A 16,777-nucleotide genomic window follows, 5' to 3' on the forward strand; every position below is an offset into this window, starting at 1 on the left:
AATGGGGAGAAAACTCAAAATTCAGAGGTGCAAATGGACTTGAAATCTTCATCCAGGTTTTCCTAAAGGTGAACTTGCAGATTGAATATGTGGTAAGGAGGGCAAATACAAAGGTGGCATTCATTTTGAGGGGGCTAGAATATTAAAAACAAGGATTTAATACTTTAAAGGCAATTATCAGACTGTACTTGGAGTATTTTGAGCAGTTTTGAGCCTCTTATCTAAGAAACAGTGTACTGGCATTGGACAAGATCCAGAGAAGGTCAAAATGATTTTGGGAATGAAAAGTTTAACATTAGCAGCATTTGATGGCTTTGGGCTTGTACATGCTATAGATTAGTCAAATGGGGAGAGGATCTCATTGAAACCTAATGAATAATGTAAGGCCTTAATAGAGTGGATGTGGAGAGGATGTTTCCTATAGTGGTTATCTAGGACTAGAGAACAAAACCTCATAATAAAAGGATGTCCATTTAGAATAGAGATGAGGAGAAACTGCATTAGTTAGAGGGCATTAAATATGTGGAATTCATTGCCACAGATGACTGAGGGGGCCAAAATGGTTATCCTTAAAGTGGTGTTTTATAGGTTCCTGATTGGTAAGAATGACAAAGGTTATGGGAAGAAGGCAGGAGAATGGGTTTCAGGGGGGATAATAAATCAGCCATGATGGTATAGCAGAGCAGACTTGATGGGACAAATTGCATAATTCAGCCCCAATGTCTTATTACCTACTGGTGTTATGCTCTGTCTGCCTCTCTTTAGCCTCCTCAGAAAGTAGAGCCAGTGGTGAGCTTTTCTGATTTTGAAATTGCCAGCAGCAGACAGCTGTACAATTAGAGGAGGCCACATTTGTGGTGGAAGACTGAGGGAATCGAGAGGGAAAAGATTGAAGGGAGAGGCAGTTGAAATAAACTAAGGTAGACAGTAAATGTTCAGGAAATACCTTGGGATTGTGGATAGCTTACTTTCTCCATTTCCCTCCATTTTGTATGTATCAAGCAACTTTTGCACATTAGCCACCATGCAACTTGACAGAATGAGAAAGAAGGAGCTCCTAGTTGAGTTGTGCTGCCCAATCCTTGCACAATCACCCTCATGGATGCATATATATATATATTCAAACACATCCATACATGCTCTTTAAGCACACAAATGTACATGATCTTCCTCAAAGTCGCTTCCTACACCCAACTCCAAACTGCATACTTTTCAGTCTCCCTACTGCCGAAGATTCACTGCCTGTCTTAGCTTTCCTCATTTGCATCTCTCTTCAGTTACACCTTCTCTCCCTTCTGGATTCCTTCAGTCTTTCCCCACAAATCTGGCCTCCTCTCGCTCTCGACCTGCCAGCTGCTGGCAAACCTTTCAGTGTGAAACAATCCTTCGATGCTGCTCTTCTCCTTCAGCAGGATGAATCCATCATCTAGTCACAGCAACTACTCTAGCACAGCCATATAGTACAGACCCCCCGCCCTCATGTGGGGAATGTTTTACACTAGCACAGCTGTATAGTACAGACCCCCCGCCCTCATGTGGGGAATGTTTTACACTAGCACAGCTGTATAGTACAGACCCCCCACCCTCATGTGGGGAATGTTTTACTCTAGCACAGCCATATAGTACAGACCCCCCGCCCTCATATGGGGAATGTTTTACACTAGCACAGCCATATAGTACAGACCCCCCGCCCTCATGTGGGGAATGTTTTACACTAGCACAGCCATATAGTACAGACCCCCCGCCCTCATGTGGGGAATGTTTTACACTAGCACAGCCATATAGTACAGACCCTCCGCCCTCATGTGGGGAATGTTTTACACTAGCACAGCCATATAGTACAGACCCCCCGCCCTCATGTGGGGAATGTTTTACACTAGCACAGCTATAGAACAGACCCCCCCGCCCTCGTGTGGGGAATGTTTTACTCTAGCACAGCCATATAGTACAGACCCCCGCCCTCATGTGGGGAGTGTTTTACACTAGCACAGCCATATAGTACAGACCCCCGCCCTCATGTGGGGAATGTTTTACACTAGCACAGCCATATAGTACAGACCCCCCGCCCTCATGTGGGGAATGTTTTACACTAGCACAGCCATATAGTACAGACCCCCCGCCCTCATGTGGGGAATGTTTTACACTAGCACAGCCATATAGTACAGACCCCCCCGCCCTCATGTGGGGAATGTTTTACACTAGCACAGCCATATAGTACAGACCCCCCGCCCTCATGTGGGGAATGTTTTACACTAGCACAGCCATATAGTACAGACCCCCCGCCCTCATGTGGGGAATGTTTTACACTAGCACAGCCATATAGTACAGACCCCCCGCCCTCATGTGGGGAATGTTTTACACTAGCACAGCCATATAGTACAGACCCCCCCGCCCTCATGTGGGGAATGTTTTACACTAGCACAGCCATATAGTACAGACCCCCCGCCCTCATGTGGGGAATGTTTTACACTAGCACAGCCATATAGTACAGACCCCCCGCCCTCATGTGGGGAGTGTTTTACACTAGCACAGCCATATAGTACAGACCCCCCGCCCTCATGTGGGGAATGTTTTACACTAGCACAGCCATATAGTACAGACCACCCGCCCTCATGTGGGGAATGTTTTACACTAGCACAGCTATATAGTACAGACCCCCCGCCCTCATGTGGGGAATGCTTTACACTAGCACAGCTATATTGTACAGACCCCCCGCCCTCATGTGGGGAATGTTTTACACTAGCACAGCCATATAGTACAGACCCCCCGCCCTCATGTGGGGAATGTTTTACACTAGCACAGCCATAGAGTACAGACCCCCCGCCCTCATGTGGGGAATGTTTTAAACTAGCACAGCCATATAGTGCAGACCCCCCGCCCTCATGTGGGGAATGTTTTACACTAGCACAGCCATATAGTACAGACCCTCCGCCCTCATGCGGGGAATGTTTTACACTAGCACAGCCATATAGTACAGACCCCCCGCCCTCATGTGGGGAATGTTTTACACTAGCACAGCCATATAGTACAGACCCTCCGCCCTCATGTGGGGAATGTTTTACACTAGCACAGCTATAGAACAGACCCCCCGCCCTCGTGTGGTGAATGTTTTACTCTAGCACAGCCATATAGTACAGACCCCCCGCCCTCATGCGGGGAATGTTTTACACTAGCACAGCCATATAGTACAGACCCCCCCGCCCTCATGTGGGGAATGTTTTACACTAGCACAGCCATATAGTACAGACCCCCCGCCCTCATGTGGGGAATGTTTTACACTAGCACAGCTATAGAACAGACCCCCCGCCCTCGTGTGGTGAATGTTTTACTCTAGCACAGCCATATAGTACAGACCCCCGCCCTCATGTGGGGAGTGTTTTACACTAGCACAGCCATATAGTACAGACCCCCGCCCTCATGTGGGGAATGTTTTACACTAGCACAGCCATATAGTACAGACCCCCCGCCCTCATGTGGGGAATGTTTTACAATAGCACAGCCATATAGTACAGACACCCCGCCCTCATGTGGGGAATGTTTTACACTAGCACAGCCATATAGTACAGACCCCCGCCCTCATGTGGTGAATGTTTTACACTAGCACAGCCATATAGTACAGACCCCCCCGCCCTCATGTGGGGAATGTTTTACACCAGCACAGCCATATAGTACAGATCCTCCGCCCTCACGTGGGGAATGTTTTACACTAGCACAGCCATATAGTACAGACCACCCGCCCTCATGTGGGGAATGTTTTACACCAGCACAGCTATAGAACAGATCCCCCGCCCTCGTGTGGTGAATGTTTTACTCTAGCACAGCCATATAGTACAGACCCCCGCCCTCATGTGGGGAATGTTTTACACTAGCACAGCCATATAGTACAGACCCCCCGCCCTCATGTGGGGAATGTTTTACAATAGCACAGCCATATAATACAGACCCCCCGCCCTCATGTGGGGAATGTTTTACACTAGCACAGCCATATAGTACAGACCCCCGCCCTCATGTGGTGAATGTTTTACACTAGCACAGCCATATAGTACAGACCCCCCCGCCCTCAAGTGGGGAATGTTTTACACTAGCACAGCCATATAGTACAGACCCCCCGCCCTCATGTGGGGAATGTTTTACACTAGCACAGCCATATAGTACAGACCCCCCGCCCTCATGTGGGGAATGTTTTACACTAGCACAGCCATATAGTACAGACCCCCCGCCCTCATGTGGGGAATGTTTTACACTAGCACAGCCATATAGTACAGACCCCCCCGCCCTCAAGTGGGGAATGTTTTACACTAGCACAGCCATATAGTACAGACCCCCCCGCCCTCATGTGGGGAATGTTTTACACTAGCACAGCCATATAGTACAGACCCTCCGCCCTCATGTGGGGAATGTTTTACACTAGCACAGCCATATACTACAGACCCCCCGCCCTCATGTGGGGAATGTTTTACACTAGCACAGCCATATAGTACAGACCCCCCCCGCCCTCATGTGGGGAATGTTTTACACTAGCACAGCCATATAGTACAGACCCCCGCCCTCATGTGGGGAATGTTTTACACTAGCACAGCCATATAGTACAGACCCCCCGCCCTCACGTGGGGAATGTTTTACTCTAGCACAGCCATATACTACAGACCCCCCGCCCTCATGTGGGGAATGTTTTACTCTAGCACAGCTATATAGTACAGACCCCCCGCCCTCATGTGGGGAATGTTTTACACTAGCACAGCTATATAGTACAGACCCCCCGCCCTCATGTGGGGAATGTTTTACTCTAGCACAGCCATATAGTACAGACCCCCCGCCCTCATGTGGGGAATGTTTTACACTAGCACAGCTATATAGTACAGACCCCCCGCCCTCATGTGGGGAATGTTTTACACTAGCACAGCCATATAGTACAGACCTCCTGCCCTCATGTGGGGAGGGTTTTACACTAGTACAGCCATATAGTACAGACCCTCCGCCCTCATGTGGGGAATGTTTTACTCTAGCACAGCTATATAGAACAGAACCCCCGCCCTCATGTGGTGAGTGTTTTACACTAGCACAGCCATATAGTACAGACCCCCGCCCTCATGTGGGGAATGTTTTACTCTAGCACAGCCATATAGTACAGACCCCCCCACCCTCATGTGGGGAATGTTTTACACTAGCACAGCTATATAGTACAGACCCCCCGCCCTCATGTGGGGAATGTTTTACACTAGCACAGCCATATAGTACAGACCCCCCGCCCTCATGTGGGGAATGTTTTACACTAGCACAGCCATATAGTACAGACCCCCGCCCTCATGTGGGGAATGTTTTACACTAGCACAGCTATATAGAACAGAACCCCCGCCCTCATGTGGTGAATGTTTTACACTAGCACAGCTAAATAGTACAGACCCCCGCCCACATGTGGGGAATGTTTTACACTAGCACAGCCATATAGTACAGACCCCCGCCCTCATGTGGTGAATGTTTTACACTAGCACAGCCATATAGTACAGACCCCCCCGCCCTCAAGTGGGGAATGTTTTACACTAGCACAGCCATATAGTACAGACCCCCCGCCCTCATGTGGGGAATGTTTTACACTAGCACAGCCATATAGTACAGACCCCCCGCCCTCATGTGGGGAATGTTTTACACTAGCACAGCCATATAGTACAGACCCCCCGCCCTCATGTGGGGAATGTTTTACACTAGCACAGCCATATAGTACAGACCCCCCGCCCTCAAGTGGGGAATGTTTTACACTAGCACAGCCATATAGTACAGACCCCCCCGCCCTCATGTGGGGAATGTTTTACACTAGCACAGCCATATAGTACAGACCCTCCGCCCTCATGTGGGGAATGTTTTACACTAGCACAGCCATATACTACAGACCCCCCGCCCTCATGTGGGGAATGTTTTACACTAGCACAGCCATATAGTACAGACCCCCCCCGCCCTCATGTGGGGAATGTTTTACACTAGCACAGCCATATAGTACAGACCCCCGCCCTCATGTGGGGAATGTTTTACACTAGCACAGCCATATAGTACAGACCCCCCGCCCTCACGTGGGGAATGTTTTACTCTAGCACAGCCATATACTACAGACCCCCCGCCCTCATGTGGGGAATGTTTTACTCTAGCACAGCTATATAGTACAGACCCCCCGCCCTCATGTGGGGAATGTTTTACACTAGCACAGCTATATAGTACAGACCCCCCGCCCTCATGTGGGGAATGTTTTACTCTAGCACAGCCATATAGTACAGACCCCCCGCCCTCATGTGGGGAATGTTTTACACTAGCACAGCTATATAGTACAGACCCCCCGCCCTCATGTGGGGAATGTTTTACACTAGCACAGCCATATAGTACAGACCTCCTGCCCTCATGTGGGGAGGGTTTTACACTAGTACAGCCATATAGTACAGACCCTCCGCCCTCATGTGGGGAATGTTTTACTCTAGCACAGCTATATAGAACAGAACCCCCGCCCTCATGTGGTGAGTGTTTTACACTAGCACAGCCATATAGTACAGACCCCCGCCCTCATGTGGGGAATGTTTTACTCTAGCACAGCCATATAGTACAGACCCCCCCACCCTCATGTGGGGAATGTTTTACACTAGCACAGCTATATAGTACAGACCCCCCGCCCTCATGTGGGGAATGTTTTACACTAGCACAGCCATATAGTACAGACCCCCCGCCCTCACGTGGGGAATGTTTTACTCTAGCACAGCCATATACTACAGACCCCCCGCCCTCATGTGGGGAATGTTTTACTCTAGCACAGCTATATAGTACAGACCCCCCGCCCTCATGTGGGGAATGTTTTACACTAGCACAGCTATATAGTACAGACCCCCCGCCCTCATGTGGGGAATGTTTTACTCTAGCACAGCCATATAGTACAGACCCCCCGCCCTCATGTGGGGAATGTTTTACACTAGCACAGCTATATAGTACAGACCCCCCGCCCTCATGTGGGGAATGTTTTACACTAGCACAGCCATATAGTACAGACCTCCTGCCCTCATGTGGGGAGGGTTTTACACTAGTACAGCCATATAGTACAGACCCTCCGCCCTCATGTGGGGAATGTTTTACTCTCGCACAGCTATATAGAACAGAACCCCCGCCCTCATGTGGTGAGTGTTTTACACTAGCACAGCCATATAGTACAGACCCCCGCCCTCATGTGGGGAATGTTTTACTCTAGCACAGCCATATAGTACAGACCCCCCCACCCTCATGTGGGGAATGTTTTACACTAGCACAGCTATATAGTACAGACCCCCCGCCCTCATGTGGGGAATGTTTTACACTAGCACAGCCATATAGTACAGACCCCCCGCCCTCATGTGGGGAATGTTTTACACTAGCACAGCCATATAGTACAGACCCCCGCCCTCATGTGGGGAATGTTTTACACTAGCACAGCTATATAGAACAGAACCCCCGCCCTCATGTGGTGAATGTTTTACACTAGCACAGCTAAATAGTACAGACCCCCGCCCACATGTGGGGAATGTTTTACACTAGCACAGCCATATAGTACAGACCCCCGCCCTCATGTGGTGAATGTTTTACACTAGCACAGCCATATAGTACAGACCCCCCCGCCCTCAAGTGGGGAATGTTTTACACTAGCACAGCCATATAGTACAGACCCCCCGCCCTCATGTGGGGAATGTTTTACACTAGCACAGCCATATAGTACAGACCCCCCGCCCTCATGTGGGGAATGTTTTACACTAGCACAGCCATATAGTACAGACCCCCCGCCCTCATGTGGGGAATGTTTTACACTAGCACAGCCATATAGTACAGACCCCCCCGCCCTCAAGTGGGGAATGTTTTACACTAGCACAGCCATATAGTACAGACCCCCCCGCCCTCATGTGGGGAATGTTTTACACTAGCACAGCCATATAGTACAGACCCTCCGCCCTCATGTGGGGAATGTTTTACACTAGCACAGCCATATACTACAGACCCCCCGCCCTCATGTGGGGAATGTTTTACACTAGCACAGCCATATAGTACAGACCCCCCCCGCCCTCATGTGGGGAATGTTTTACACTAGCACAGCCATATAGTACAGACCCCCGCCCTCATGTGGGGAATGTTTTACACTAGCACAGCCATATAGTACAGACCCCCCGCCCTCACGTGGGGAATGTTTTACTCTAGCACAGCCATATACTACAGACCCCCCGCCCTCATGTGGGGAATGTTTTACTCTAGCACAGCTATATAGTACAGACCCCCCGCCCTCATGTGGGGAATGTTTTACACTAGCACAGCTATATAGTACAGACCCCCCGCCCTCATGTGGGGAATGTTTTACTCTAGCACAGCCATATAGTACAGACCCCCCGCCCTCATGTGGGGAATGTTTTACACTAGCACAGCTATATAGTACAGACCCCCCGCCCTCATGTGGGGAATGTTTTACACTAGCACAGCCATATAGTACAGACCTCCTGCCCTCATGTGGGGAGGGTTTTACACTAGTACAGCCATATAGTACAGACCCTCCGCCCTCATGTGGGGAATGTTTTACTCTAGCACAGCTATATAGAACAGAACCCCCGCCCTCATGTGGTGAGTGTTTTACACTAGCACAGCCATATAGTACAGACCCCCGCCCTCATGTGGGGAATGTTTTACTCTAGCACAGCCATATAGTACAGACCCCCCCACCCTCATGTGGGGAATGTTTTACACTAGCACAGCTATATAGTACAGACCCCCCGCCCTCATGTGGGGAATGTTTTACACTAGCACAGCCATATAGTACAGACCCCCCGCCCTCATGTGGGGAATGTTTTACACTAGCACAGCCATATAGTACAGACCCCCGCCCTCATGTGGGGAATGTTTTACACTAGCACAGCTATATAGAACAGAACCCCCGCCCTCATGTGGTGAATGTTTTACACTAGCACAGCTAAATAGTACAGACCCCCGCCCACATGTGGGGAATGTTTTACACTAGCACAGCCATATAGTACAGACCCCCGCCCTCATGTGGTGAATGTTTTACACTAGCACAGCTAAATAGTACAGAACCCCCGCCCTCATGTGGTGAATGTTTTACACTAGCACAGCCATATAGTACAGACCCCCCGCCCTCATGTGGGGAATGTTTTACACTAGCACAGTAATATAGTACAGACCCTCCGCCCTCATGTGGGGAATGTTTTACTCTAGCACAGCCATATAGTACAGACCCCCCGCCCTCATGTGGGGAATGTTTTACACTAGCACAGCCATATAGTACAGACCCCCCGCCCTCATGTGGGGAATGTTTTACACTAGCACAGCCATATAGTACAGAACCCCCGCCCTCATGTGGGGAATGTTTTACACTAGCACAGCTATATAGAACAGAACCCCCGCCCTCATGTGGGGAATGTTTTACTCTAGCACAGCTATATAGCACAGAACCCCCGCCCTCATGTGGTGAGTGTTTTACACTAGCACAGCCATATAGTACAGACCCCCGCCCTCATGTGGGGAATGTTTTACTCTAGCACAGCCATATAGTACAGACCCCCCGCCCTCATGTGGTGAATGTTTTACACTAGCACAGCTAAATAGTACAGAACCCCCGCCCTCATGTGGTGAATGTTTTACACTAGCACAGCTATATAGAACAGAACCCCTGCCCTCATGTGGTGAATGTTTTACACTAGCACAGCCATAGAGTACAGACCCCCCGCCCTCATGTGGGGAATGTTTTACACTAGCACAGCTAAATAGTACAGACCCCCGCCCTCATGTGATGAATGTTTTACACTAGCACAGCTAAATATTACAGAACCCCGCCCTCATGTGGTGAACGTTTTACACTAGCACAGCTAAATAGTACAGATCCCTGCCCTCATGTGGTGAACGTTTGAAGTCTTTTTAGCTGTCTATGCAATAATACCTGATATGGCAGATCAGTCTTCCTGTGATTCCCTTGGTTGTATGAACAGGGGAAAGTCGGCATTGATCCCATTGTTGGATGTCGTAGCCAATGAAAGTGACTCCATGCTGTGGGAATGGGAGCAGGAGCACCTTCCCTCACCAGCACCCTCATCATTCCCAAACATATGAGGACAGTATCTCCCATACTATCCATAAATGTTGAGGCCCATCTCCTGATCTATCTCTAAAATTCTTGGGGCTTCAATTTTCTATGTGGCCTCTGTTACCCAAGGGCCTTCTATCTCCCTTTCTTTCTTTAGCCCAAGGGGACCCCATCCTCTGACTTGATCCTAAAGCCAGAAAGCCTCCACCTGTCCTGAAATCAATGAGGGCTCTGTCATCCCCTCTTGTTCAAATTTCAAAATTAAAGGTAAATTTATTATCAAAGTACACATATGTCATCATATACAATCCTGAGATTCATTTTTCCGGGGGTATACAGGAAATCTACGGAATAATAACCATAACAGAAATAATGAAAGACCTCAAAACTAGGTTGTACAACCAGAGTACAAAAGAAAATGAACAGTGCAAATGCAAAACAAAGAAATAATAATAATAATAAATACATAAACAATAAATATCGAGAACATGTGATGAAGAGTCCTTGAAAGTGAGTCTATTGGTTGTGGGAACAAGGGATAAGTGAAGTTGAGTGAAGTTATCCCCTTTAGTTCAAGAGTCTGATGGTTAAGGGGTAGTAACTGTTCGGAAACAGGTGGAGTGAATCCTGAAGCTCTTGTACCTTCTTTCTGAAGGCAGCAGTGAGAGGAGAGCATGTCCTGGCGATAGGGGTCCCTGATGATGGATGCTGCTTTCCTGCAGCAGCGTTTGATATAGATATGCTCAATGGTTGGGAAGGCTTTATCCGTGAAGGACTGGGCCATATCTACTACTTTTTGTAGAACTTTTCATTCAAGGGCTTTGGTGTTTCCATAGAAGACAGTGATGCAGCCAGTGAATATACCCTCTACTACATATCTACAGAAGCTCATCAAAGTTTTAAACATCATGCTGAATTTGCACAAACTCCTAAGAAAATACAGACACACAGACAGACTTTATTGATCCCGAGGGAAATTGGGGAATAGAGGTGCTGCCCTGCTTTCTTTGTGCTGAGACCAGGACAGGTCCTTCTAAACCCATGGGATCTCTGCCTCCTCTCCTGTCCCTAAACACATAGGGCCTCTGTCCAACACAATTTCCAAGACCAAGGGAGATCCCCCTCCTGTGCTGTCTCTTTATCTGTCTGAATATTGTATAAACAAAGTTAGAGTCTGTGTCGTGGAAAACTGAGCGCAGCTGAACAACTTCTGATGCACATATGTATGTTTAAGCATTGCTGTTAAGTGAAAATTTCTATTCCTTACAAAGAACCACTATTAATTCTGGTTCCATTAATGCCCACTGGCAAACCACATTCCATTGCAGAGACTGGGAAAGCATCAAGTCCAGTTTTCTATACAGAATGAATATTAGATAATACAGATTAATAATAAGTTCTTTGGACACTGTTAAAGTTGATGTTATTGCTGTGGCACTCAGGATTACATATATGGAAATATCTGCCTTTTACCTTGCTCAATTCAAAAAGACATTTGAATTTGTTTTGCATGGAAACAGATTAACAATGATAGCAATCACTGGGTAAAAAGTAGTTGATAAATTACCTGTGCACACAATAATGCAAACAATTTCTCTGATAATTATTTGTACTAGTACAGTTAAATAAATAACATTTTGAACACATATTGTATTTCTAGTACTTGAAATGCTCCAAAGCATTTCAAGGAGACATAGGGAAAAAATAATTTTGCATATTGAAAGAATAATGACAGTTGAAATACTATGGCTTTTAAAACAGTATGAGAATGAGGGATTCAGTTTGCCCAGGGCAACTAAAGTCTGCAACAAATACTAGAGGGAAAGAGGTAAGAGGTCAGGAGGTTTGAACATGTCACAGGAAATACTTAAGTGGAAATGTTGCTGAGATAAGATGAAGACCAGAGATAGATTTAAAAGAAGTGGTGAGAGACTGTATTATGCTGATGTACAAAAGTCCAAGGGGTCCTGATAGACACACCACTGAAAACCAACTGCAGTCAGCAAATAGAGAAGCAAATAATGTAGTGGTCTGTTATGTCGGCATTTGAGTACAGGGTACAAATGTGTTACAGCAATTATATAGGCCCCTTTGTAAGGTCACACCTTTGATAGTTTACATAAAATAAGGATGAATTTGCTCTAGAGGGACACCAGCAAAAATTTACAAGTTCAGGGGTTCCCAACTTTTTTATGCCATTGACCAATAACATTAAGCACGGAGAGCATGGACCCCAGGCTGGGAATCCCTGCACTAGACCAATTTCAGGAAAAACAGACTTGCAATCTGAGTTGAGATTGAATAGACTAGGATGTAATTTTCTTGAATTTAGAAGAACGAGTGATCTGAGCAAAACTTTCCAAATGATTATAGGATCCTGCAGGCTACATGCAGACATGCTTTCCCTGTATGCAGAGTCCAGAACCAGTTATCTCAGTGTCAGATTAAAGAATAGGATATACAAGACTGAGATGAGGAGGAATTTCTTCATGCAAGGAAGAGTGAATCTTTTGAATTCTGTACCCTAGAGAAATGGAGTTATATGTGGGTATAGAGCAAGGAAAGTGTATTGACATAAAAGATGAAGTATGAATGGAAGTCAAGCTCAAAGGGCCAGATAACCTACATCTCCCTCTGTTTCCTTTTTAAACGTTTGTTCTTAAATTTAGTATTCTGTAGGGTTAGAGAAGTTGCATCAATCACTGAAGTGATGGGCAAGAGGATCTAGTGTGGCAGTGTATAGGTGGCTGATTTTTAAAAGTAATGTTTATAAAAGGCAGAGAGAGAGAGAGGACATTGAGAAATTTATTCTTAGTGGAAAAGAAGATTTGCTGATGGAATGAAACATTGCTTTGCAGAATAGGATCTGTTGTAGGGTGAAGGCATATATTTGGGTCTGACATTCAAATTGGAGTGCCATTATCAGGGCATGGGGATATTAGCTGAACAAGTTTGAACACAGAGTGAGCCCTAGTCAGGGCTTGAAATAGATGGCACACATTGTACCTAATATTTAATCATCTCTATTTGTCTCTAAAATGAAATAAATGGAGACTGAGCACTTACTTCATCTGAGCTATCAGAACAATCATAATCTCCATCACATCTCCATCTGGCAGCAACACAACGGCCATTAGCACAGGTAAACTCATTCAGGGAGCAAGAACGCAGTGCTGATAGATAATAAATAAGAAATTAAAATCTCTTAATTGCACAATCCGTTTCTTCCAAGGATTTTTTTCTATTATTATACAAACTTGAATCAATTTAGTGGCCTGAATGCAAAGAGTTCTCATGTCGCTGTTTTACAAATAACCTTAATGATGTTTAATAATAATAACCACTACTGCAAACTAACCATGCAAAAGGTTCTGAAGCTATACAAAAGTTCGGTGCTTTCTTTTCAAAAGCTGTGAAATACATGAATCATACACTAGTTTTTTTAATGGACAGTGCAGAATTCAATTCTGCCACTGTAAGGAGTTTGCATATTTTGTCAGTTTCCTCCGGTGCTCCAGTTTTCTCCCACATGCCAAAGGTATACACATTATTAGATTTATTGGTCACAGGGGTACATTTGTGTGGCACAGGTTCCTTGGTCAGGAAGGGCCTGTTATCATGCTGTATCTCTAAATCACAATAAAACCAGACATAGTACTGAGCAAAAGTCTTAGGCACATTTACACACTTATATAGCTGGGTGCCTAGGACATGCGCAAAGTGCTTTGGTAATTTTATGTATTGCACTGTACTGCTGCTGCAAAGAAAAACAAATTTCATGACATGTAACTAATGACAAACCTAGTTCTGATTTACTTTATTGTGTCTCTATAGTGAACTGATAGGGGGAAGGGGGCAGGGAGAGGGGAATCATTGCTGGGAAAAGGGGAAGGAAAAATAGAGGTTGCGGGAAGTACCAGAGTGACATTATGTATTGGTCAATAAACCAATTTTTTGGAATCAAATGACTTTGCCTGGTGTCTCAGGGCTGGATTTGTCTGTACCACTGCATTCATCATCTCTGGCACTCCTTCACTGCCATCTGTCCCACACACCTCCCCCAGTGCTTCACCTTCACCAGTGTCACTTGGCTTTGACAAACAATATTCTTTGCTCCTGCCAGGTTTACAAACTGGGTCTCCGCTCCACATTGACAAATATGGCACTGTAGAAAAGTCTTGGGCACCATAGCAATATATGTGTTTCTAAGACTTTGGCATAGTATTGTATGTCAAATACTTTAGGGTGTTTGGACAAAAGTATGGGGGGATGTCAGAGGTATTTTTTCTATCACAGATTGGTAGGTGCATGAAGTAAGGTTGGTGGCAGAGACATATACATTTTAGAGACTCTTAGAGAAGCACGTGAATGAAAGAAAAATGGAGATCTATATGGGATGGAAGGGTTAGATTGAGTCTGGAGTAGGTTACAGAGTTGGCACTACATCATGGGCTGAGAGGCCTGCATTGTGCTGTACTGTTCTGATCAAAGTCTAACACATGTTATTTGTGACAGTGTAGCTGTTAATTTGTGAAGGTGCATTTTGACTGGAAATGATTATTACTTGTGTGAAGAAAAATACCGAATTTGACAGAACATGAGAAATTCTGCAGATGCTGTTCTTTACTTCAGTTAATCATATACAGTAAACCAAAGTATTACTTGTGCCATATCAACCCCTTGTATTTATATTGCAAGCAATGACTCTAGAAACTAGTCATTTACTTTGGTGTTGCCAAATTTTGGGTGAATGACATATTGGTAAATATTTGACAAGTACATTCATTGGGACCTGCTCTTTGTAGATAATATACATTTGTCTCTCACTCACCAGATGTATCATGGATCAAGTTCTTTGATGCGTACACCAACTCAGCAAGCCAATAGATATCACAGAACAATTTTCCAGACACATAACTCCATGATAATGAAGCTTGGGGCAATGGGGATGATTTTTGTTTTCTTGTTTCAATCCCTATTAACTCACTTGACCTTGACAGACAATGAAAAACCTCCAATATCTTAATTAATGGTCCAAGAACAACATGGCTGCTAACCCTGATCACATGTCTGTCTATTAGACTAATGCTCTCTTCCTTTCAGTACACCTGTGAAAGCTGCATCATATGCTCCAAGAAAGAGCAAAGATTGAAAGGAAAAAATGATCTTCATAAACTTAAATAAGAAGTCTTGGAGCCTTTTGAGATTAACAGGTTACCAAAAAGATCCTTGTAAGAACTAGTCTACTGTCTATGTAACAATACTGGTGATTTATAGGCTTTGCTGGTAACATCTTGTTGACTGTTGTCAAAGGCTATGTATAAAGGCCAATTTAAGAAATATAAATATCACCAAATAGCTAAGGAAAGATAAACTGGTTCTGATGGGATGCATCCCAGGGTCCCCTGGTCCTGATTGGATGCATCGCAGGGTGCTGAAGGAATTGGCAGATGATTTAGCAGACGCATTGGTAATCATTTATCAAACCTCTCTCGACTCTGGGCAGATCCCAGCAGACTGGAAGACAGCAAATGTCACGCCACTTTTTAAAAAAGGATGTAGGCAAAAGACAGGCAACTATAGGCCAGTGAGCTTAACATCTGAAGTTGGAAAAATGCTTGAAGCTGTCAGTAAGGAAGAAATAGCGAAACATTTAGAAAGGCATGGTTCCATTAGACAGAGGCAGCATGGATTTAGAAAGGGCAGGTCCTGTTTGACAAACTTACTGGACTTCTTTGAGGACATAATGAGTGCAATGAGTAGAGGAGAACAGGTGGATGTTGTATACATGGATACAAGAAGGCATTCGATAAGGTGCCGCACAAGAAACTTATAAATAACATTCGGATGCATGGAGTCAAAGGAAGTGTATTGGCATGGATAGTGGATTAGTTAACCGATAGGAGGCAGAGAGTTGGTATAAATAGGTGTTTCTCCGGTTGACAGTCTGTGGTAAGTGGGGTGTCTCAGGAATTGGTGCCGGGCCTGCAGCTGTTTACCATTTACATTGATGATTTGGAAGAGGGAACTGACTGTAACATAGCAAAATTTGCTGATAACATTAAACTGAATGGAAAAGCAAATTGTACAGAAGATGTGGAGAGTCTTCAGAGAGACATAGATAGGTTAACTGAGTGGGCCAAGGTCTGGCAGATGGAATACAATGTTGGTAAATGCGAGATCGTTCACTTTGGAAGGAATAATAGAAGAGCAGATTATTATTTGAATGATGAAAGATTGCTGCATGCTGTTGGGCAGAGGGACCTGGGAGTGCTTGTGCATGAATCGCAAAATGTTGGCTTGCAGGTAGAGCAGGTTACAAAGAAGGCAAATGGCATGTTGGCCTTCATTGCTAGAGGGTTTGAACCAAGAGCAGGGAGGTCATGCTGCAACTATACAGGGTACTGGTGAGGCCACACCTGGAGTACAGTGTGCAGTTCTGGTCTCCATATTTGAGGAAGGACATACTGGCTTTGGAGGCAGTACAGAGGAGGTTCACCAGGTTGAATCCAGGGATGAAGGGGTTAACCTATGAGGAGAGATTGAGTTGCCTGGGACTATACTCTCTGGAGTTCAGAAGAATGAGAGGGGATCTTATAGAAACATACAAAATTTTGAAAGGGATGGATAAAATAGAAATAGGTAAGTTGTTTCCATTGGTAGGTGAGACTAGAACTAAGGGACATTGCCTCAAGA

At 45.6% G+C, this 16,777-nt stretch overlaps 1 protein-coding gene across 1 annotated transcript in view; it reads right to left on the bottom strand.

Annotated features, from left to right (window-relative positions):
- Positions 1-16,777, bottom strand: part of LOC132394768 (low-density lipoprotein receptor-related protein 1-like) — a 1,611,265-nt gene that overhangs the window by 128,624 nt on the left and 1,465,864 nt on the right. Inside the window, exon 70 of the mRNA XM_059971176.1 lies at positions 13,148-13,254. Coding sequence (XP_059827159.1) covers positions 13,148-13,254 — 107 coding nt within the window. The remainder of the gene's footprint in view (positions 1-13,147; positions 13,255-16,777) is intronic.

Source organism: Hypanus sabinus, chromosome 5, assembly GCF_030144855.1.
Source record: "Hypanus sabinus isolate sHypSab1 chromosome 5, sHypSab1.hap1, whole genome shotgun sequence".
NCBI classification, from domain to species: Eukaryota; Metazoa; Chordata; class Chondrichthyes; order Myliobatiformes; family Dasyatidae; genus Hypanus; species Hypanus sabinus.